General features: G+C 35.7%; 2 protein-coding genes across 3 annotated transcripts in view; both read left to right on the forward strand.

Annotated features, from left to right (window-relative positions):
* Window positions 1-12,597, forward strand: part of LOC138311178 (WW domain-containing adapter protein with coiled-coil-like) — a 36,583-nt gene extending 23,986 nt beyond the window's left edge. For both annotated transcript variants that reach the window (XM_069252659.1, XM_069252660.1), the window contains 5 exons: window positions 299-364; window positions 1,280-1,679; window positions 2,419-2,599; window positions 9,935-10,062; window positions 10,447-12,597. In XM_069252659.1, the coding sequence (XP_069108760.1) occupies window positions 299-364; window positions 1,280-1,679; window positions 2,419-2,599; window positions 9,935-10,062; window positions 10,447-10,543 (872 nt within the window). In that variant the 3' untranslated portion in view covers window positions 10,544-12,597. The remainder of the gene's footprint in view (window positions 1-298; window positions 365-1,279; window positions 1,680-2,418; window positions 2,600-9,934; window positions 10,063-10,446) is intronic.
* Window positions 12,598-22,018: 9,421 nt separating this feature from the next.
* On the forward strand, window positions 22,019-24,599 carry LOC138310622 (GTP-binding protein Di-Ras1-like). The gene has a single exon (XM_069251901.1). The coding sequence runs from the start codon at window positions 22,148-22,150 to the stop codon at window positions 22,793-22,795; it is 648 nt and encodes a 215-aa protein (XP_069108002.1). The 5' UTR covers window positions 22,019-22,147; the 3' UTR covers window positions 22,796-24,599.
* Window positions 24,600-24,866: the final 267 nt, after the last annotated feature.

Below are 24,866 nucleotides of genomic sequence, written 5' to 3' on the forward strand. Positions count from 1 at the left end.
TTGTATAAAATATGTTAAGCATAATTTAATATTCATTACTGGTACTAAGAATATGGTGAAGTGTTATCAGAGAGAGATTAATACTGCTCTGATTCAGGTTTTAAAATGCCATTGATCAAACACTGCAATGATAAACTGTTGTGTATATTAAAACATGCTTGAATATAATATACTGCAATATAGTTAAAGGGAGGTAACTTGTCCTGAGTATTATGTACTTAAAGGCAGGTAATATCTGTTGGTTCTGTTGTGTAACTAAAAAGAGGTAACTCTAATTTTCTGTCCTTTTCCTTTGCAGCCTTGCAAACCTTACAGAGATTACAAGAGGTGATAAGTCGCCAGATAGCACAGCAAACAAGTCCTGGTGAGTACGGAGGTCTGTTGGTCCCATCAAAACTACAACATTCACATTGGAATCATCTTCGATAGTCTAGGGGCTACTGTCACTGTCATTATCCTACCTTTGACTGTGTATAATGTCACAGCAAAAGGTTGAGATGAGTTTGGCCCTTTGATGTAGACTGTAGACATTTATTTCTCCTGTAATGCCATCAGTTTTATTATGACACTGTCCAGGGGTATAACAACAGGAATAGTAACCCCTAGAATATCGAGGATAGATTGTATTAGAGTGAAAATAGGCATTCAGAAATATCTTCAATGTTATTTTTGCGATTTATCGAACATTTCTGTAATGCTCTAAATATGTCGCATATATAATCTTTGACCCAAACAAAAAAATGTCATAGTCAAATGTCAAAAAATGTATCTGATATCTGTCAACACATCAGTTTATATGTGACATTTGTATTGATATTTTTTGAGGAAAGTCATATATTAGAAAAAGCAATGTAAAATACAACCTTATCACATAACTGGCCCGTCCAGCCATGTCATAAATATCGCGAGACACATGTGTAATAACACTATTATGATGTCACACATAGTTTTGACATCATATCTATATTTGACTTGTCTCATGATTGTCTCAGTAGAAGGAAACATCACATTGGAGCCAGATTTCTACTGTTTTATATAAAGACGAAACTAAAAATTTTACTTATATTTCTATCAATGAAAGTTGTGTGATAAATAGAATCTTACACTTCTAAAGGCTCGTGGCATATCAAATTATTGCACTCGTTTGATTAATTCCATATCACATAGTCACTCATGTTAGATCCTCTATTCACTGATTATCTTACCAATGGTGTTGTTAACTTGATACCAAACAGTTATCATTGACTTTAATAACGATTTTGTTTTTTGTATTTTCCAGGTAACCCACCCCAGCAATCTCCCAGGTCAACAAGTGATGTGCCAATTACCCAAACAGCACACCAGCAGTCAGTCCAAAACAAGCCCCACCAACATCCCCATCATCATCATCATCATCCTCATCATCATCAGCCAAACCCCAGCCCTTCTCCACATAACTCTAATCTCCTGCTCAGTCCACAGAGTTCCCATCATCCAACCCCTCACACTGACAACAACTCACATCATCACCACCCTGCCGGTCAAAGAGATCCGCCACACACTCCCGGGGGACACAGCTCCTCGTCCGTGTACGGCAAGCTGAACCAAATCTCTCGCCATGACGAAGATCACCATATGACGGGGCCAGGGGGAGGTGGTGGGGAGAGTCCCCTGTCGGAGACCAGTCAAGGACCGTCATGGTAAGGGACTATACAATCTCTGATGTACAAGTGGTTTTATATGTAGGTCACATGAGTAATTTCGAATCCATCATTAAATTGTTTCCTTTCATTAAGTTTTGATAGAAAACCAAATTGCAAGCTTTTTGAATCATTTTGTATTTACGTCTAAATATTTAAGGATAGTGAACACAATATTTCCCACTATCAAGAGATTTTTAATAATACAAATTTATAGAACACTTAAAAGTCTGATTGCTGGAATCACAATAGAAAATTCATGATAATTTACATAGGAAAATGATATTACTTGTTAGACATGTAACGTTTGTCACACTACTGTAACCCACTTTTAAGGTCACCTGAGAAGAAGTAACCATTTTGTCCGTTGTCGTGCGTTGTATGTCCGTAAACAATTTACATTTTCGACTTCTATCCGAACTCAGGTGACCGTTAAGGCTCAAGGGCCTCTTGTTTTTTCCCAAAAGATACAAATTTTTAGCGTTATTTGGCAAGATTTTAAACATGTTTGTGCTTGCAAATATGTTGAAAATAACGATGTTATGAGGTATTGTAACCAAAAAAATATGAAGTAGTGAAGACAATCTTGGACTGTCAGCATGATAGTTGAACCTTTCTCCATTATTCATGTAACTTGCTGTAGGATATAACAATTTTAATGTTTTAACCTATTTATTTGACAGTGTAAGTCTGGGATCCAGTACCACAAAGTTAATGTTTGTACTTATTTATTTGACAGTTTAAGCCCGGGATCCAGTACTACAAGTTCACAGACGGCCGCTGTGGCCCAGGCGGAACTGTCAGCCGCTGGCATCACCAAGGAAACATCCATGGGCATCAATCCAGCTCTTAAAAATTACTATAATGAAAGATTAATAGGCCATGTATTAGGCTGGCAGGCGGAGCATGCAGAGAGACAGGTAGGTCTACTGTTACAAGTTGTGATAAACGATCATGGTGCTTATAACCCATAATGGTGGGACTTTCTTCATCTAATGTGTGTTATTGTTTTGAGGGCAGTATGGTCTTATAGTGTTGTCTTGTGATGGCACAGTAACCCTCGCCTTACCCTCGCCTTATGCCCATCACAAGACAACACTATAAGACCATACTGTATATTTGGAGGTGTATCTTATTATTTGATTATTGTCTTTGATTATTGTTCTCAAAAGAGTGTAGTATCTTTGATTATTGTCAAAGTCTACTATATTATGAGGTGTATCTTTGATTATTGTCCAAAGTCTACTATATTATGGAGGTGTATCTTTGATTATTGTCAAAGTCTACTATATTATGGAGTGTATCTTTGATTATTGTCAAAGTCTACTATATTATTGAGGTGTATCTTTGATTATTGTCAAAGTCTACTATATTATGGAGGTGTATCTTTGATTATTGTCAAAGTCTACTATATTATTGAGGTGTATCTTTGATTATTGTCAAAGTCTACTATATTATGGAGGTGTATCTTTGATTATTGTCCAAAGTCTACTATATTATTGAGGTGTATCTTTGATTATTGTCCAAAGTCTACTATATTATGGAGGTGTATCTTTGATTATTGTCCAAAGTCTACTATATTATGGAGGTGTATCTTTGATTATTGTCAAAGTCTACTATATTATGGAGGTGTATCTTTGATTATTGTCAAAGTCTACTATATTATTGAGGTGTATCTTTGATTATTGTCAAAGTCTACTATTATTATTGAGGTGTATCTTTGATTATTGTCAAAGTCTACTATATTATGGAGGTGTATCTTTGATTATTGTCCAAAGTCTACTATATTATGGAGGTGTATCTTTGATTATTGTCAAAGTCTACTATATTATTGAGGTGTATCTTTGATTATTGTCCAAAGTCTACTATATTATTGAGGTGTATCTTTGATTATTGTCAAAGTCTACTATATTATGGAGGTGTATCTTTGATTATTGTCAAAGTCTACTATATTATGGAGGTGTATCTTTGATTATTGTCAAAGTCTACTATATTATGGAGGTGTATCTTTGATTATTGTCAAAGTCTACTATATTATGGAGGTGTATCTTTGATTATTGTCAAAGTCTACTATATTATTGAGGTGTATCTTTGATTATTGTCAAAGTCTACTATATTATGGAGGTGTATCTTTGATTATTGTCACAAAGTCTACTATATTATTGAGGTGTATCTTTGATTATTGTCAAAGTCTACTATATTATGAGGTGTATCTTTGATTATTGTCAAAGTCTACTATATTATGGAGGTGTATCTTTGATTATTGTCAAAGTCTACTATATTATTGAGGTGTATCTTTGATTATTGTCAAAGTCTACTATATTATGGAGGTGTATCTTTGATTATTGTCAAAGTCTACTATATTATATGAGGTGTATCTTTGATTATTGTCAAAGTCTACTATATTATGGAGGTGTATCTTTGATTATTGTCAAAGTCTACTATATTATTGAGGTGTATCTTTGATTATTGTCAAAGTCTACTATATTATTGAGGTGTATCTTTGATTATTGTCAAAGTCTACTTATATTATGGAGGTGTATCTTTGATTATTGTCAAAGTCTACTATATTATTGAGTGTATCTTTGATTATTGTCAAAGTCTACTATATTATTGAGGTGTATCTTTGATTATTGTCAAAGTCTACTATATTATTGAGGTGTATCTTTGATTATTGTCAAAGTCTACTATATTATGGAGGTGTATCTTTGATTATTGTCAAAGTCTACTATATTATTGAGGTGTATCTTTGATTATTGTCAAAGTCTACTATATTATTGAGGTGTATCTTTGATTATTGTCAAAGTCTACTATATTATTGAGGTGTATCTTTGATTATTGTCAAAGTCTACTATATTATTGAGAGGTGTATCTTTGATTATTGTCAAAGTCTACTATATTATTGAGGTGTATCTTTGATTATTGTCAAAGTCTACTATATTATTGAGGTGTATCTTTGATTATTGTCAAAGTCTACTATATTATTGAGGTGTATCTTTGATTATTGTCAAAGTCTACTATATTATTGAGGTGTATCTTTGATTATTGTCAAAGTCTACTATATTATGGAGGTGTATCTTTGATTATTGTCAAAGTCTACTATATTATTGAGGTGTATCTTTGATTATTGTCCAAAGTCTACTATATTATATTGAGGTGTATCTTTGATTATTGTCAAAGTCTACTATATTATTGAGGTGTATCTTTGATTATTGTCAAAGTCTACTATATTATTGAGGTGTATCTTTGATTATTGTCAAAGTCTACTATATTATGGAGGTGTATCTTTGATTATTGTCAAAGTCTACTATATTATGGAGGTGTATCTTTGATTATTGTCAAAGTCTACTATATTATGGAGGTGTATCTTTGATTATTGTCAAAGTCTACTATATTATGGAGGTGTATCTTTGATTATTGTCAAAGTCTACTATATTATGGAGGTGTATCTTTGATTATTGTCAAAGTCTACTATATTATGAGGTGTATCTTTGATTATTGTCAAAGTCTACTATATTATTGGAGGTGTATCTTTGATTATTGTCAAAGTCTACTATATTATTGAGGTGTATCTTTGATTATTGTCAAAGTCTACTATATTATGAGGTGAGGTGTATCTTTGATCTTTGATTATTGTCAAAGTCTACTATATTATGGAGGTGTATCTTTGATTATTGTCAAAGTCTACTATATTATTGAGGTGTATCTTTGATTATTGTCAAAGTCTACTATATTATTGAGGTGTATCTTTGATTATTGTCAAAGTCTACTATATTATGGAGGTGTATCTTTGATTATTGTCAAAGTCTACTATATTATGGAGGTGTATCTTTGATTATTGTCAAAGTCTACTATATTATTGAGGTGTATCTTTGATTATTGTCCAAAGTCTACTATATTATTGAGATGTATCTTTGATTATTGTCAAAGTCTACTATATATTATTGAGGTGTATCTTTGATTATTGTCAAAGTCTACTATATTATTGAGGTGTATCTTTGATTATTGTCAAAGTCTACTATATTATTGAGGTGTATCTTTGATTATTGTCAAAGTCTACTATATTATTGAGGTGTATCTTTGATTATTGTCAAAGTCTACTATATTATTGAGGTGTATCTTTGATTATTGTCAAAGTCTACTATATTATTGAGGTGTATCTTTGATTATTGTCAAAGTCTACTATATTATTGAGGTGTATCTTTGATTATTGTCAAAGTCTACTATATTATTGAGGTGTATCTTTGATTATTGTCAAAGTCTACTATATTATTGAGGTGTATCTTTGATTATTGTCCAAAGTCTACTATATTATGGAGGTGTATCTTTGATTATTGTCAAAGTCTACTATATTATGGAGGTGTATCTTTGATTATTGTCAAAGTCTACTATATTATGGAGGTGTATCTTTGATTATTGTCAAAGTCTACTATATTATTGAGGTGTATCTTTGATTATTGTCCAAAGTCTACTATATTATTGAGGTGTATCTTTGATTATTGTCAAAGTCTACTATATTATTGAGGTGTATCTTTGATTATTGTCAAAGTCTACTATATTATGGAGGTGTATCTTTGATTATTGTCAAAAGTCTACTATATTATGGAGGTGTATCTTTGATTATTGTCCAAAGTCTACTATATTATTGAGGTGTATCTTTGATTATTGTCCAAAGTCTACTATATTATTGAGGTGTATCTTTGATTATTGTCAAAGTCTACTATATTATGGAGGTGTATCTTTGATTATTGTCAAAGTCTACTATATACTATATTATTGATATTGAGGTGTATCTTTGATTATTGTCAAAGTCTACTATATTATTGAGGTGTATCTTTGATTATTGTCAAAGTCTACTATATTATTGAGGTGTATCTTTGATTATTGTCAAAGTCTACTATATTATTGAGGTGTATCTTTGATTATTGTCAAAGTCTACTATATTATTGAGGTGTATCTTTGATTATTGTCAAAGTCTACTATATTATTGAGGTGTATCTTTGATTATTGTCAAAGTCTACTATATTATTGAGGTGTATCTTTGATTATTGTCAAAGTCTACTATATTATTGAGGTGTATCTTTGATTATTGTCCAAAGTCTACTATATTATTGAGGTGTATCTTTGATTATTGTCAAAGTCTACTATATTATTGAGGTGTATCTTTGATTATTGTCAAAGTCTACTATATTATTGAGATGTATCTTTGATTATTGTCAAAGTCTACTATATTATTGAGGTGTATCTTTGATTATTGTCAAAGTCTACTATATTATTGAGGTGTATCTTTGATTATTGTCAAAGTCTACTATATTATTGAGGTGTATCTTTGATTATTGTCAAAGTCTACTATATTATTGAGGTGTATCTTTGATTATTGTCAAAGTCTACTATATTATTGAGGTGTATCTTTGATTATTGTCAAAGTCTACTATATTATTGAGGTGTATCTTTGATTATTGTCAAAGTCTACTATATTATTGAGGTGTATCTTTGATTATTGTCAAAGTCTACTATATTATGGAGGTGTATCTTTGATTATTGTCAAAGTCTACTATATTATGGAGGTGTATCTTTGATTATTGTCAAAGTCTACTATATTATGGAGGTGTATCTTTGATTATTGTCCAAAGTCTACTATATTATGGAGGTGTATCTTTGATTATTGTCCAAAGTCTACTATATTATGGAGGTGTATCTTTGATTATTGTCAAAGTCTACTATATTATGGAGGTGTATCTTTGATTATTGTCAAAGTCTACTATATTATGAGGTGTATCTTTGATTATTGTCAAAGTCTACTATATTATGGAGGTGTATCTTTGATTATTGTCAAAGTCTACTATATTATGAGGTGTATCTTTGATTATTGTCAAAGTCTACTATATTATTGAGGTGTATCTTTGATTATTGTCAAAGTCTACTATATTATTGAGGTGTATCTTTGATTATTGTCAAAGTCTACTATATTATTGAGGTGTATCTTTGATTATTGTCAAAGTCTACTATATTATGGAGGTGTATCTTTGATTATTGTCAAAGTCTACTATATTATTGGAGGTGTATCTTTGATTATTGTCAAAGTCTACTATATTATTGAGGTGTATCTTTGATTATTGTCAAAGTCTACTATATTATTGAGGTGTATCTTTGATTATTGTCAAAGTCTACTATATTATTGGAGGTGTATCTTTGATTATTGTCAAAGTCTACTATATTATGGAGGTGTATCTTTGATTATTGTCAAAGTCTACTATATTATTGAGGTGTATCTTTGATTATTGTCAAAGTCTACTATATTATGGAGGTGTATCTTTGATTATTGTCCAAAGTCTACTATATTATGGAGGTGTATCTTTGATTATTGTCAAAGTCTACTATATTATGGAGGTGTATCTTTGATTATTGTCAAAGTCTACTATATTATGGAGGTGTATCTTTGATTATTGTCAAAGTCTACTATATTATGGAGGTGTATCTTTGATTATTGTCAAAGTCTACTATATTATGGAGGTGTATCTTTGATTATTGTCAAAGTCTACTATATTATGGAGGTGTATCTTTGATTATTGTCAAAGTCTACTATATTATGGAGGTGTATCTTTGATTATTGTCAAAGTCTACTATATTATTGGAGGTGTATCTTTGATTATTGTCAAAGTCTACTATATTATTGAGGTGTATCTTTGATTATTGTCAAAGTCTACTATATATTATTGAGGTGTATCTTTGATTATTGTCAAAGTCTACTATATTATGGAGGTGTATCTTTGATTATTGTCAAAGTCTACTATATTATTGAGGTGTATCTTTGATTATTGTCAAAGTCTACTATATTATTGAGGTGTATCTTTGATTATTGTCAAAGTCTACTATATTATTGAGGTGTATCTTTGATTATTGTCAAAGTCTACTATATTATTGAGAGGTGTATCTTTGATTATTGTCAAAGTCTACTATATTATTGAGGTGTATCTTTGATTATTGTCAAAGTCTACTATATTATTGAGGTGTATCTTTGATTATTGTCAAAGTCTACTATATTATTGAGGTGGTATCTTTGATTATTGTCAAAGTCTACTATATTATTGAGGTGTATCTTTGATTATTGTCAAAGTCTACTATATTATTGGAGGTGTATCTTTGATTATTGTCAAAGTCTACTATATTATTGAGATGTATCTTTGATTATTGTCAAAGTCTACTATATTATGGAGGTGTATCTTTGATTATTGTCAAAGTCTACTATATTATGGAGGTGTATCTTTGATTATTGTCAAAGTCTACTATATTATTGAGGTGTATCTTTGATTATTGTCAAAGTCTACTATATTATTGAGGTGTATCTTTGATTATTGTCCAAAGTCTACTATATTATTGAGGTGTATCTTTGATTATTGTCAAAGTCTACTATATTATGGAGGTGTATCTTTGATTATTGTCAAAGTCTACTATATTATGGAGGTGTATCTTTGATTATTGTCAAAGTCTACTATATTATGGAGGTGTATCTTTGATTATTGTCAAAGTCTACTATATTATTGAGGTGTATCTTTATTTGATTATTGTCAAAGTCAAGTCACTATATTATGGAGGTATCTTTGATTTAATTTGAGGTGTATCTTATTGTCAAAGTCTACTATATTATGGAGGTGTATCTTTGATTATTGTCAAAGTCTACTATATTATGGAGGTGTATCTTTGATTATTGTCAAAGTCTACTATATTATTGAGGTGTATCTTTGATTATTGTCAAAGTCTACTATATTATTGAGGTGTATCTTTGATTATTGTCAAAGTCTACTATATTATTGAGGTGTATCTTTGATTATTGTCAAAGTCTACTATATTATTGAGGTGTATCTTTGATTATTGTCAAAGTCTACTATATTATTGAGGTGTATCTTTGATTATTGTCAAAGTCTACTATATTATGGAGGTTCTTGTATTATTTGATTATTGTCAAAGTCTACTATATTATGGAGGTGTATCTTTGATTATTGTCAAAGTCTACTATATTATGGAGGTGTATCTTTGATTATTGTCAAAGTCTACTATATTATGGAGGTGTATCTTTGATTATTGTCAAAGTCTACTATATTATGGAGGTGTATCTTTGATTATTGTCAAAGTCTACTTATATATTGTTACTTTGATTATTGTCAAAGTCTACTATATTATTGAGGTGTATATTTGATTATTGTCTAAGCCTCCATATTGATTAGATTCTAACTAAGATCTACTTTTGTTGACAGGCCAAAAAGTATCGACAAGAAAACCTAACAATAGATTGTATGCGGTGTAGTCAAGTGAGTGTGGAACTAAAGCGTGCCCGGTCCCTTGTGAGAATTGCAGAAATTCAGTCAACATTACATGAACAAAGGTAAGTAAAAGTCCGTCCATCTTACAATCTAGTAAATCTTATTTTCAGAAATACATCACTTAATTTGTGCCAGGAATTTCTTGCTAAAACTGGGATTGCTCTAATGGTATACGCTGTATGTCAAATTAATTTGAATTCATTGTGATACTCAATTTTGATTTTGAAAATGCTCGTTTTAGTTTGTTTTATTCATTTGAACATTTAATGATATAATGCAGAAATCTACTACATTCTATTAACTTGTCAATACTGGTTTTCGTACAATTTTGTTGACAGGTGATGTCACAAGTTCAAAATCTCTTTAATACATTTATTAATGAATCAGTTATACATAATTATATTTCAGAAATCTTTCTCATCTCTATTTTTCTCTCTCTTCCACAGAATATTATTTTTAGCTCAACAAATTCATGAACTAGAGAATATGAAGCCTCCATCGTTTTCATCCTCTCAGTCATTCACGTCATCGTCACATTCTTAGGACAGTGTCATCGCCTCTAGACTTGTTGCTGGCAGACCTTGGGATCAAACAGAGCGCCACCTACTGGACTAGCATCAGCCGTGGGTCGATGTTCTAACGCAGTGCCATACAAAATGGAGGATCCCACCAGTATTCTAGAAACTTTACCGCAAACATTGTGATTAATTTAAAGTATTTCAATCCATGATGTCTTGTTTGAAGTAGTCTGTCCGTGAATCTTTGACTGCGGGTCGAATGCCAGGACAGTTTTGTAAGTTGTGTGTAAGAGGTTTTTACTAAAATGTCTGAATGGTTTGGCTTTGTATGATGTCGACGTGACGTGAATACATTTTTTGCTGCAATATATTTCATACAAACATCAACTGTTAGTATTTCATTTTCTTTTTTATCCATAACACAGAACTGAACCTATTTTTATAAAAGTGTAGGAAGTGTGGTTTCTGTGAGATAAATGGCTGGACCATACTTGTTTTTAATCATTACTTTAACTATGTGGTATTAAGGGTAATAATACTGTCAGTCTTAAACAATTTCCTTTTCTCAATAGCATGAGTCAAACTATTTTCATCAGAATCAAGGTGATATGAAAACTTGTGTGACACTTTTATATAATAAATGCTGTCAAATAGACAAATGGATGGACTATTTGGATACTTAACAAAAATGTTACACACAAAGTGTATTACAACATGGATGGGACAATATGTCATCTATAGAAAGCTGGCTAGGCTGTTATTACAACAAGGATGGGACAACAGGTCATCTATAGAAAGCTGGCTAGGCTGTTATAACCAATACAGAACATCTCCAAATCTCAAAATAAAAAAATGAAAATGTTACTACATTTAGTCCTTAAAATCTGAAATTATATAAATGTTCAGAGGAGAAAGAAATTGTTGTTTTATGATAATCTATATCTTTGGTTGAATCAATGGAAGAGAGATTTGCCCAACTCCTCTGTAGTGTTACACACAGATATTGTTGTAGTGCAGTACAGTTTTATGGAATGATTTACTGATAGCAATACATTTCACAGCTAGATTGTGGAATTGATGTGGTTTTGGGTTGAGGACCAGGAAGGGAGGTAACTCTTCGTTGACAGGTTTCTGTGTGACTGTCGTTTTACTGATTATAAGTGCTGAATACGTGTGGCTGTATCAATCAGAATGCTGTATGAATGTTTGTTGTTTACTGATTGAATGCTGTACATGTGTTCTGTCTGTTTGAATGTGTTTTAGTATGGACTGGCCAACAGAGCCAGATGTTTGAATGATACGTGTTGTGAATGTGTGTTAGGCTGAGCTGCCCAACAGGTGTCTAGTATCTCTTTGTACATAACATAGGTGTGATCTTGTACAGAACACATAGGACTTGGATTCCCAGTTGCTTTCCATATGGAGTTATCACTTTCTTAACCCTTTTCTTATCAATACCTGTTTCGGTTTTCGCACAGACTTTTGAATTTTATTTTTTACCATCTTCAATTCAAGATTTCAATTTTATGTTAATATTATTAGTGAAATTTCTTGTATATCTTTAAACACTGTTGTATTTATTCTCAATATCTTTAGTAGTTCATACTTATCCCCTTAACATTTGGTTCTGTATACTGACTCGCCCTATGCTTTTCATACAAGTTAGTTACATATTTCCTTTTTTTTTTTTTCTCAGCAGTCTCTGATCCAAAAGATGGGTGAGAGACACCCAGAAACGTCTGTACTCCTCAGTACAGATTTCTCCTTTCATGTTGTATTTATGTTATGTTGGGTCAAACTCAGATCCGTATTTATTTTCACTACTGATGACCGGCAGAGATCATCAGGGATATTATCAACCAAAGTGTTAATCTCCACGTAACATTGAAGGCGTAGTAGCTGGTGGCTACTCCTCGCCCTATGTAGTAATGGGAACCAATCACGACAGTATGTCTGCTACAGTGTATTTAACTGCATGAGCTTAACACCACATGGAATAAACAAGGTGTAGATAGCGTCATTGTTCTCTACATGTTTATAGTATCTGTTGAAAGAAATAAAAACATTAAAAACACTTTACATATGTTGTCAGTTTCATTTTTAGCATAATTTTAGAGTCCTGAAAATTGCAAATTTTGACATTTTTTCCACAGTTTTTAATCTAGAAACCATAGAGCACATCCTTGAACAAACTTTATATTTATCCTATAGATGTATCTGAGGTGCCTACATATTCTGTATAAATGTTTGGGCAAGATTGTGCTCAATCGTTTCTTAAACAAAAACCATCAAAAATATTCCAAAAACAACAAAATTTACAATTTCAGTAAATTTATGCATATTTCGGATGGTTACCATGACAATTTAAAACTGCAAAATTAGAAAACTTTAATTACAATTAAACCAGGGATGTACTAAATATTTCAAATGCAACAAATTATTTCTTTATACTTAGTTTTGAAAAAAAATATGAATTTGGGCCCAAAACCATACATAGTCCTTTGGCTAATAGCATGCTGGAATGGAGAACTATAAAGATTCTTCAAATGAATGACCTTGATCCTCATTCAAGGTCACAGGCATCAAATAGGCTGAAATCTTTAAACGACTTCCTGTTAATGACCAGGGGACCTGATATTGGGCCTGTGACATGCTATGATAAAGTCCTACCAAATTTGTTCAAATGAATGACCTTGACCATCATTCAAGGTTACATGAGTCAAAAACGCTAAATTTTTAAAATCAAATTCTTGTTAATACCCAAGAGGCCTAGAGATTTGATATTGGGCCTATGATATGCTGGGATGAATGGCTACCAAGTTTGTTCAAATGAATGATGACCTTCATTCAAGGTCAGAGGGGTCAAATGGGCTAAAATCTTTAAACGACTTGTCATTAGTCAAAACGCCTACAGACCTGATATTACCATGCAGAGAAATTTTGTATTGACTCTCTTACAATATGTCATAAGCATGCACCATTATTACCAGATAACAGGTGAGCGATTCATGCCCATTAGGCCCTTGTATGATGTATGAACCACTTTTTTTGGTTTTATTAGTTTATTAACGGTAATGTAAGGACATCGCAAGTTTGTTGGTGAGGCAGAAAGCCGGAGTACCTGGATAAAAACCAGCGGTCAGTACCTGGAAACTGCCCCACATAGGATTCAAGGCTTGTTTGGGATAAATAGGCTACCTCTGACAAATACTTATATTTTACTGGATTTAGATTGTCCATATGTAGACACAATTATGGACAGACTCCTCCTAAACTAATGGAAGGATTTAAACAAAGTTTAGTGGAAGCAAAACGAGTATCAAATGGCTCCTAATCTACTTTAGTGGGGAAGGATTTCAATGAAACTTGCAGAACAAAGATGATTTCTGCACGCTTGGATTTCCCCTTCCCCATGCTGAACAAAGATGATTTATGTACGCTGGAATCCCCCTCCCCACAGCTAAATCAGGATGATTTCTGCACGCTGGGATTCCACCCTCCTCTCAGATGAACTAGGATAATTTCTGAACGCTAGGACTCGACTCCCCACAGCTGAACCAGGATATTTGCACGCTGGGATCCCCCAGCCGAACAAAGATAATTTCTGCACGCTGGGATTCCACCCTCCTCTCAGATTAACCAGGATAATTTCTGAACGCTGGGATTCGACTCTCCCTAGCAAAACTAGGATGATTTCTGCACACTGGGATTCCCCCTCCCTCAGCTTTTCCAGGATGATTTCTGCATGCTTGGATCCCCCTTCCAACAACTGAACCAGGATGAGATCTGCTCGCTGGGACTCCCCTGACTGAACTTCTGATAATTTCTGTTCGTGGGATCCCCCCTCCCAAACTGAATAAGGATGGTTTCTGCACGCTGGGATCCCATATCTTTACAACGGAACCAGGATGATTTCTGCACGCTGGGATCCCCCTCCCAACAGCTGAACCAGGATGATATCTACACGTTGGGTCTCTAATAATGAACTAGGATGATTTGTGTACGCTCGAATCCCTCCTCCCCACAGCTGAACCAGGATGATTTCTGCACGCTGAGATCCCCCTCCCTTAGTTTTTTTCAGGATAATTTCTGCACGCCGGTATATCCCCCTCCACCCAGTTGAACCAGGATGGTATCTGCACACTGGGATTCACCCTTCCCCCAGCTGAACTAGGGTGATTTCTACACGCAGGGATTCACCCTCCCTCAGCTGACCAGAACGATTTCTACACGCAGGGATTCCCCCTCCCTCAGCCGAACCAGGATGATTTGTATACGCGCAGGGATCCACCTTTCCCTCAGCTGAACCAGGATGATTTCTACACGCAGGGATTCCCCCTCCCTCAGCTGCCCAGAATGATTTCTACACGCAGGGATTCTCCCTCAGCCGAACCAGGATGATTTGTATACACGCAGGGGTTCCACATCCCTCAGCTGACCAGAATGATTTCTACACGCAGGGATCCACCCTCCCCAACTGAACTACAATGATTTCTGTATGCTGGGATCCACACTCCCCATCTGGACTAGAATGATTTTCTTCATGCTGGGATCCAACCTCCCCAACTGAACTAGGATGATTTCTGCACGCTGGGATTCCCCCTCCCTCAGCTGAACCAGGATGATTTCTGCACGCTAGGATCCCCTTACCCAACTAAACTAGGATAATTTCTGTACGCTGGGATCCACCCTCCCCAACTGAACTAGGATAATTTCTGTGCTCTGGGATCCACACTCCTCAACTGAACTAAAATTATTTCAGTTGAACTAGAGTGATTTCTGCATGCTGGGATCCCCCTCCCTTAGTTTTTTTCAGGATAATTTCTGCACGCTGGTATATCCCCCTTCACCCAGTTGAACCAGGATGGTATCTGCACACTGGGATTCACCCTTCCCCAGCTGAACTAGGGTGATTTCTACACGCAGGGATTCACCCTCCCTCAGCTGACCAGAACGATTTCTACACGCAGGGATTCCCCCTCCCTCAGCCGAACCAGGATTATTTGTATACGCGCAGGGATCCACCTTTTCCTCAGCTGAACCAGGATGATTTCTACACGCAGGGATCCCCCCTCCCTCAGCTGCCCAGAATGATTTCTACACGCAGGGATTCTCCCTCAGCCGAACCAGGATGATTTGTATACACGCATGGGTTCCACATCCCTCAGCTGACCACAATGATTTCTACACGCAGGGATCCACCCTCCCCAACTGAACTACAATGATTTCTCTATGCTGGGATCCACACTCCCCATCTGGACTAGAATGATTTTCTTCATGCTGGGATCCAACCTCCCCAACTGAACTAGGATGATTTCTGCACGCTGGGATTCCCCCTCCCTCAGCTGAACTAGGATAATTTCTGTACGCTGGGATCCACACTCCTCAACTGAACTAAAATTATTTCAGTTAAACTATAGTGATTTCTGCATGCTGGGATCCACTCTCCCCATCTGAATTAGGAAGATCCCCCCTCCCCGACTGAAAAAGGATTATTTCTGCACGCTGGGATCCTCCACCCAACACCTAAACCAGGATGATATCTGCACGCTGGGTCTCCCAAGATGAACTAGGATGATTCGGGCACGCTCGAATCTCCCCTCCCCACAGCTGAATCAGGATGTTTTCTGCACGCTGGGATCCTCACTCATCGCAGCTGAACCAGAATGATTTTTGCACGCTGGGATCCACACTTCCCATCTGAGCTAGAATGATTTTCTTCATGCTGGGATCCACCCTCCCTCAGCTGAACTAGGATGATATCTGCACGCTGGGTCTCCCAAGATGAACTAGGATGATTTGTGCACGCTCGAATCCCACTTCCTCACAGCTAAAACAGGATGCTTTCTGCACGATGGGATCCCCCAGCTGATTTTGGGTGATTTCTTCACGCTGGGATTCCCCCTCCCCCAGCTTTTCCAGGATGATTTCTGCACGCTGGTATTCCACTCTCCACCCAGCTGAACCAGGATGATTTCTGCACGCAGAGTTCCCTCTCCCTCAGCTGAACCAGGATAATTTATTTCTGCACGCTGGTATTTCCCCCTCCACCCAGTTGAACCAGAATGGTATCTGCACACTGGGATTCACCCTTCCCCCAGCCGAACTAGAGTGATTTCTACACGCAGGGATCCCCCCTCCCTCAGTTGAACAAGGATGATCTCTACACGCAGGGATTCTCCCTCCCTCAGCTGAACCAGGATAATTTCTGTACGCTGGGATCCCCCTCCCCAACTAAACTAGGGTCATTTCTGTATGCTGGGATCCACCCTCCCCAACTGAACTAGGATAATTTCTGTACGCTGAGATCCACACTCCACAACTGAACTAGAATTACTTCTGTACGCTGGGATCCACACTCCCCATCTGAAGTAGAGTGATTTCTGTACGCTGGGAATCCCCCTCCCTAACTGAACTAGGAAGATTTCTGCATGCTGGGATTCCCCCTCCCCAACTGAACAGAACTAGGATGATTTCTGCACGATAGGGAACCCCTTCAAGTTCCTCTACTTGAGAGTGGCAATGTCACGCCAGGTAATCCCCGGAAGGATCCTCCAATGAAAAAATTACATCTTCCTGTCAGATTTGTAATACATGATCCCTTAGCTACTTTCTTAATACTCCAAAGAGGGAATAGAATATCATGGTCGGTTCTGAACATCTGCCACGTCAAATCTCCGTATTTGTAGAGTTGAATTCCACTAGCAGTTCTACACCCAGCCAATCCCAGGGTTTATGTATCAAAAAATGTAGCGTTCTGCCTTTCTGTTCAAAACATTGCTAGGTGTGGATAACCTTAGTCGACATGTCCTGAAAAAAATAGCTGAAACGAAAACATGTTAGGTTTCGGCAGCTTCCGTATTTAGATCTGATAAAACAAACTACAAGACCAAGAATGAAGATAAGAATTTGAAGAACATGACATCCTTTGTGCGTTTTTAGAATTTCGATTTATCGATATAAAGATCAATCCATCTATATATTTATTTATGTGATCGTATTACAGGTTTATACCACACCACACGCGCTGAATATCTATCTATTTGACACAACATTTACATTTATCCTGTTACATTTGCTGCCGTAGACTACTCCAAGTGGAAATATTGGAGGCTTCCTAGGAAAGAGAACCTAGGCTGGTCTGTGTTCAGGCTCAGCTCAGTCGGTAGAGCAATGGACCAGCAAGTCCGGGGTTGCGGTTCGAGCCCGGCTGACTGCACACTACCCTCACCCTGTTACATTTGGCTCAGTTTTGTAAAAGTTGACGGAATTTGCAAACGTTTATGTCATATACGCACGTCTGCTAGATTGTCATGTTATGTCATCCATATTGTTTATATCAAATCGAACTTCTATACATTATCGGAAGTGTTCCGATTATTTCGCCGCGAACTTGCCACGTGCAGTTCATAGCTCAGCGGTCAGTGATGATATCAAGTCTTTACGAGACTGCCTGGTACACTCTCATTCTCTCAATTTAAATACCAGGTAGCTTCTGCTCAGAATTGAAATTAACTAGAATTATGTAGTGTTATTACAGTAGTCTAGTTTATAGCGGGTATACATTGGCCGTCGTCTATAGATACATTAAATGCATAAGCCCTCGTAACTAGGAGCGCGTGTGAGATAGGCATGTGTGAGATAGGCGTGTGTGGGAAGAATTTTGTATACTGTTAATATTAGGGTTCTAAGGTAACATTTTGTTTGTTTGATCATTTTAACGTCCTATAAACAGCAAGGTTCATGTTAGGATGGCCTCCCATGTATGCAGTGTGTGAAGTGCGAGGTGCGTGCTTTGGGAGACTGCGGTATGTTCCTGTTGTGTCTTCTTGTATAGTGGAACTGTTGTCCTTTTTTATAGTGCTATATCACTGAAGCATGCCGCCGAAGACACCAAGCAACACACCCCACCCGGTCAAATTTTACTGACAACGGGCGAACCAATCGTCCCACTCCCTTTGTGCTGAGCGCTTAGCAGGAGCAGAAACTACCACTTTTATAGACTTTGGTGTGTCTCGGCCAGGGGACCGAACCCAGAGCCTTCTTCACAGACAGGGGCGAACGCTCAACTCAAGGCCAAAAGTGAGGCGGTGCCGAGGGAGGCATTAGGAAAGATAAAGTCAGTTAGGAAGAAGAGAAAAGATAAGATCCTAGAATTAGTCGCCTTTTACGATCATGCAATAGGGGCAGCAGGTACAATTCTAACGCCCTACCTGCAGGGCCATTTAAGGTAACATACCTGAAAATATAAGAAAAGTAAACAACAATCTGCAATCCAGTTTGCGGCGTTCATTTTTACCCTATGCACACCGGTGAAGTAAGCTCTATAATCGAGCGGGTCAAAAGCTCTTGTGATCCGATTAACGTAACCTTTATCCGGCAGAAGCTCAGTGTTATCGCTCTTAGTTTGCAAGCATTCAAATGATTTTGACCAGCTCCCAGTATAATCAGCTCCCCAAAAACAGAATATCTGTTACCAAATATAATTTATTCCTTCTAAAATGTGGGTTGTAGGCGAAATATAGACTGTGAATACATTAATAATGAATAAACCAAAAATTCTGCTCTATTACTCCCAAAAATAACTTTTTTAACATTACATAATAATTGTTACGGAAACGCAGTCGGTTTTTGCGCATGAATACAAACACCGGAACACTGACTTCCGTAAGTAGTGTTGTCAGATTTGGCTTATATTGTTTCTGTATTTATAATTCTTCAATTTAACAATTTGAATGTAGTGAGTATCTTAAATTTTATTTCAGAAAATAAAATATTTGAGAAATATTGCATCAATGGAATGAAAAAGACATTATTATTGTGAAACTATATTTTGTGTACTTTCTGAACTTGACAACATTTCCCGCCAAATTGGAGCCAGCTGTTCCGGGATTCCATCAATTGACCGGCTGTTACACCAATCGTATAACATTGAAAAAATGTTTTAAAAAGTTTTATTTTATCTTATCATTAAATTTAAAAGAAAACGTCGGTTAAAATATAAATAAAAGGAATGATTTCCCCCTTAAATGAACGTTATTTTGTTGAGTCTATTTTCATTCGCTAGGACACACAGCTGGTAAAAATGAAGATCTCCGAGGAACTTGGATTGACGAATTCCTGGTATTAAGACAGCATTTTTTAATTCGTAATGTATGCCATTTGTCCTTGTTAATAAGAGATTTCAGTTTGCTTTGATAGGATCATATCCATTCCGTCGTCACATGTAAATGATGTTTACAACCCACAGATTCCATTCATTTGTGATAATGTGTTTATGTTGAGCTAATAATTTTAATTTTGTGTAGTTGTTGCCTGTAAAGCAAACATGTCCTATTCTGGAACATTGTACAACGATAATTTTATGTTTAACAGATTTATTTGTGTGTACTCATTGTTTTGTACTTTTGTATTGTGTTTCGATGTCAATGTTGATGTCACTTGCTCTGATTTTTTCTGGTTATGAAATCGACTTTTTATCTTTGCTAATTCACAGTGTTCATCTCAACAACAGGGAGCCAAAAAGCGTGGCATTATCCCCTGCGCTCCGCACAACTTGGGCACTTGGTTGATGTATACAGAAAATTTCAAGGAGCTGCATTGAACGGTTTTTTAGAAAAGAATCTCGGACGGACGGACAGACGGTCGGACGGAGCCCACATTAATATCACGGGGGATAACACACAAAAAAAAACATAGGGTATATAGCTCCATAATGCCATGTCCGCTCAAACAAAACGTGAAATGCTTATATCATAATTTTACCTTCAAGATGCTGTAACGCCACCGAATAGTAAATAAAAAAAAAACAAGTGTTTGCATGATGTATATTTGAATGCAAAAGACAAGAATAAAGCTGATGATAAAGGTTCGGATAATGCTTTCTCTGTGATTTTACGTTATCTGTCTGTATTTACACAACTTAACTTTTCTCTGGAAAGCGTTGCCGCAAGAAGAGTTGTTCTTCAATCATATGTCCCGTGCATTTGTATATTTGGTGACTCTACAGACGTTGGCTATGGAATACCACGAACAATGTTTGGGAATCTCCCTGTTGATGGTTCTGACCAGCTATTCATTTTGCTGTTTAACACGTACGGTATTCTGTTTTGATATCAAATAGATATTTCAGTTAATTCTAACTCTTTATTGTTATTTTAAAATACGTGAACTAGGAAGATAGGAATGAAAACACAAAATCTATTTCAAACTCCTATGAAAGTAAAAAAAACAATAGTCACATCATGCTAGTCTCGCATTCCCCAGACTCTCGTCGCCCTGAACGTTCAGGGCGGCGAAGGGCGGCGAGAGTCTGGTGAATACGAGACTAACATCATGCACGTCGATGTCCTATTATGACGTCACGATAATGTCCGCTTTTTGCGCCATTCTCGACAAACCCGCAGACAGGATTTACTATAAAAACAAATTTAAAAAAAAAATTTAAGAAATATATTTTGATTTTGTTGTGGTTATGAGGGTATAATGATAATAGAGCACGTGCACATTATGTAACCCCAGTGGTAGTGTTATTATCACTTCGAATATATTGTTTTCTTTCCAAATAATCAACATGTGGAAAACAATAAACATATGCTTGTCCACTAAATATTTTGTTTATGTTATCAATTTATCCCATAAACACGCCTGGCTTATCACGTGATATTGAGTCGATAGTGGGTCGCAAGTGTTTACGATTACATGAGAAATGTTAAAGTTTGTGTTAATAAAAAAAGGATAAAAAAACCAACATAGGTAAAGGTCGACAATATTATGGTGTTTGTTTGTGTAAACGCCTAGGAGTTTATATGATAAGTTTGTGTTACAAACAACACATGTCCCCTGCCGTCAATTACATTCTCTAATCTATAGCAACGTCAATATTTCATTCCTTAGTTATGCTATCATTGGATAAAGTTTCAAGTTATCGTCCAGACACTAAACATTGTGAAACAAAACAATATTAATTGTGACCTTTGACCTTTTGATCTCAACCTCAAAATCCTGTTTTTAAAGTTATTCAGCTGTTAAACACTGTTATTGATAATATAGTTTATTTGACATAACCACGGACATTTTGTGATCTCATAAATAATTACAAATACGTACATATTAGATGCAACAATGTAATGGAATGTCTTTAAATATTGAGTGCTTGTGATCACCAATCTTTGAAGACTACAGGGAGAGAGAATGACGCCTTACATCAAAGCCACACAGTCAATCACAGTGTACCGTTATTTCTTATGATGTACATCAAACGACTAAATTACCTGTTTTGTCATGATGCCTCCAGTTTTACTATGAGATAGTCCAGGATATTATGACAGTAATAGTAACCCATAAGAATGATATTGTAATTAATAAAATCTATTTCCATAATTTCAGTTTAGCTCGTTATCTGGGATATCAGGAATGAGACACATCTGGACTGTCTTAATATAACATTGCGATCACACCTTCAGTTAGCAAGGAAACTCTACGATTGGCTTGGTGTTAATCCGTTAATTGAATTCAACGCTATAAATACGGAGACTTGACGTGGAAGGTGACGCGTGCCCCGAAACGATATATATAGCGTGACGGCACGTAAAACTCTTCACTTCGTGGAAGGTGTTCAGAACCGACCATGGTCCACAAGCAACTGATCGTGGTGATGGGGACTGGTAACGTTGGTAAGACGAGCGTGCTACGTAGGTACCTATATGGAAGTTTCTCTCTCAAGTATACACAGACAGTGGAAGACGTTTATGATCAGGACGTCTCTATAGACGGAGAACTCTTCATGGTAGAATTCTTGGATACATCCGGTTCCATAGAATTCCCAGCAATGAGGAGACTGGCGATAAAGAAAGCTAATGCTTTCATGCTCGTGTTTTCGATTGACAACGAAGAGTCGTTCGCCGAGATGAAACAAACATGGAGGGAGATTAAGCAAGCGAGGGACGACTACAAAGATATACCGTGTGTTGTTGTGGGCAATAAACTGGACAAGGAAAACTACCGAGAGGTTGAGTACTTCGAAGCGTTGAACTGGGCGGGTAATAACGGTCTAGAAGGGATGGTGCTAGAGGTGTCTCCGAAAACCGGTGAAAATATCAGAAACGCTTTTGTGAAACTCTTCCAGCAGATTAGTCTCTGTAAATCAACCAATCAGACTGTTCGTAGGACGCGATCTCGGAAGAAGGTCCGTATAAATAAACGTAACAAGGGTAAAAAGACTGGTTCACTCACTTCAATTAAATCTTTATTTTCATGTGGGCGGAAAGAGGACTGATCCCACTGTAAATATTATTGCATCATATTGATACAAGCTACATTAGAATTCTTCCTGTGCGTTAAATTGACAATTGTTTGAGACTGACTGCGTACGAGTGCTAACCAGTAGCGGAAGTAAAAACAATGAGAAGGACAGAACACTAACCTAGGGCCAGTATTGTGTGGGCAGTTTACTTTGACTTCAAATTCGCATATTATAGATAGAGAACTAGTGGTATGGAATGTAAGACACATTTACCAAAGGACTCTCGGTCTCATTTAAATTGATAGAAATAACCAATAATTGATTCAGAAATGAATTTATCAAATCAAACTTGATCAATTGTATCTTAATTGCCATTACTGGTTATCATTACAATCAATATTTATCGTGAACATTTAACCAGTGTCAGACATTGATTACAGTGTAATTTAGCAGTGTTAGACATTGATTACAGTGTAATTTAGCAGTGTCAGACATTGATTACCGTGTAAGTTAGCAGTGTCAGACATTGATTACAGTGTAATTTAGCAGTGTCAGACATCGATTACAGTGTAATTTAGCAGTGTCAGACATCGATTACAGTGTAATTTAGCAGTGTCAGACATCGATTACAGTGTAATTTAGCAGCGCCAGATATTGATTACAGTGTAATTTAGCAGCGCCAGACATTGATAACAGTGTAATTTAGCAGTGTCAGACATCGATTACAGTGTAATTTAGCAGTGTCAGACATCGATTACAGTGTAATTTAGCAGTGTCAGACATTGATTACAGTGTAATTTAGCAGCGCCAGATATTGATTACAGTGTAATTTAGCAGCGCCAGACATTGATTACAGTGTAATTTGGCAGTGTCAGACATTGATTACAGTGTAATTTAGCAGTGCCAGACATTAATTACAGTGTAATTTAGCAGCGCCAGATATTGATTACAGTGTAATTTAGCAGCGCCAGACATTGATTACAGTGTAATTTGGCATTGTCAGACATTGATTACAGTGTAATTCAGCAGTGTCAGACATTGATTACAGTGTAATTTAGCAGTGTCAGACATTGATTACAGTGTAATTTAGCAGTGTCAGACAATGATAACAGTGTATTTTAGCAGTGTCAGCGATTGATTACATTGTTATTTAGATCAATATATTCCTGTTAAATTTAATGCAGATAGTAGCGTAGTTTTTAAAAAAATTATTATTATATCACCAACAATCATGGTTAATATTGTCCTAAAATAGACGTATATCGCCTATTACCTGAATCTAGTAATATCAATGCAGTGATTGAATTACCTTTTATATTTTCCCAAAAATGGTAACGACGATAACGGCGGTATATTATTTGTTTTCTTTGTCATCATAACAGATTTGTTATACACTATGCTGAGAATATCTGCTATATTTATTTTCAGAAAATATTGAATTCAAATGGTATGTATTCTCCGTCAAAACTGTTTGAATGCATAGAAAAGTCTTCATTAGTAATGATTGACTAATATTACTCTTTGTGTTCATCTGCTGTATCATACATTTGCCAGGATTTGTTATTGATGATAAGCGGCAAAATATGGAATCCGAAATTATTGATTAGTATTGTTTATTATTTTAATGTAAATTCTCTTTTGGTTGTGTAAAGCTCGACATAATTACATCGCGATTAACTATTAGGAAAAGAACATAATTTTTGATTGATTTTAATTGATGACCTATTGCTGTTCCTGAATAGTGTTTATGTGTGATTATTTTGTGCCATATTTATTCTTGATATAATATATACAATGTATACACTGATGTATTATATATTAAAGAATAACTTAGAAATAAAAAAAAAATACCCAATTTTTTTTCTTTTTTTTTTTCTTTTTGTTTTTACATAATTAATTTTTCTCTGTTTTCATACTAAATCCGACTTTCTTTTCGTCGATTCTATTTCTTCATACCTCTATGAAGAAACAAGCCGAGAATGGTGCAAAAATTTGACGTTATCGTGACGTCAGAGTAGAGACGTCGACGTTGCGTATTGATTTGAAAAAAAAATCCATTGGAAAATCCAAATTCGTATGTTTAAACGTATTTTGTTTTATCAAA

This window comes from Argopecten irradians, chromosome 16 (assembly GCF_041381155.1).
Source record: "Argopecten irradians isolate NY chromosome 16, Ai_NY, whole genome shotgun sequence".
NCBI lineage: Eukaryota > Metazoa > Mollusca > Bivalvia > Pectinida > Pectinidae > Argopecten > Argopecten irradians.

Bases quoted from the DNA above. Each gene is read 5' to 3' on its own strand.
- LOC138310622 (XM_069251901.1), top strand. From the start codon at position 22,148: ATGGTCCACAAGCAACTGATCGTGGTGATGGGGACTGGTAACGTTGGT.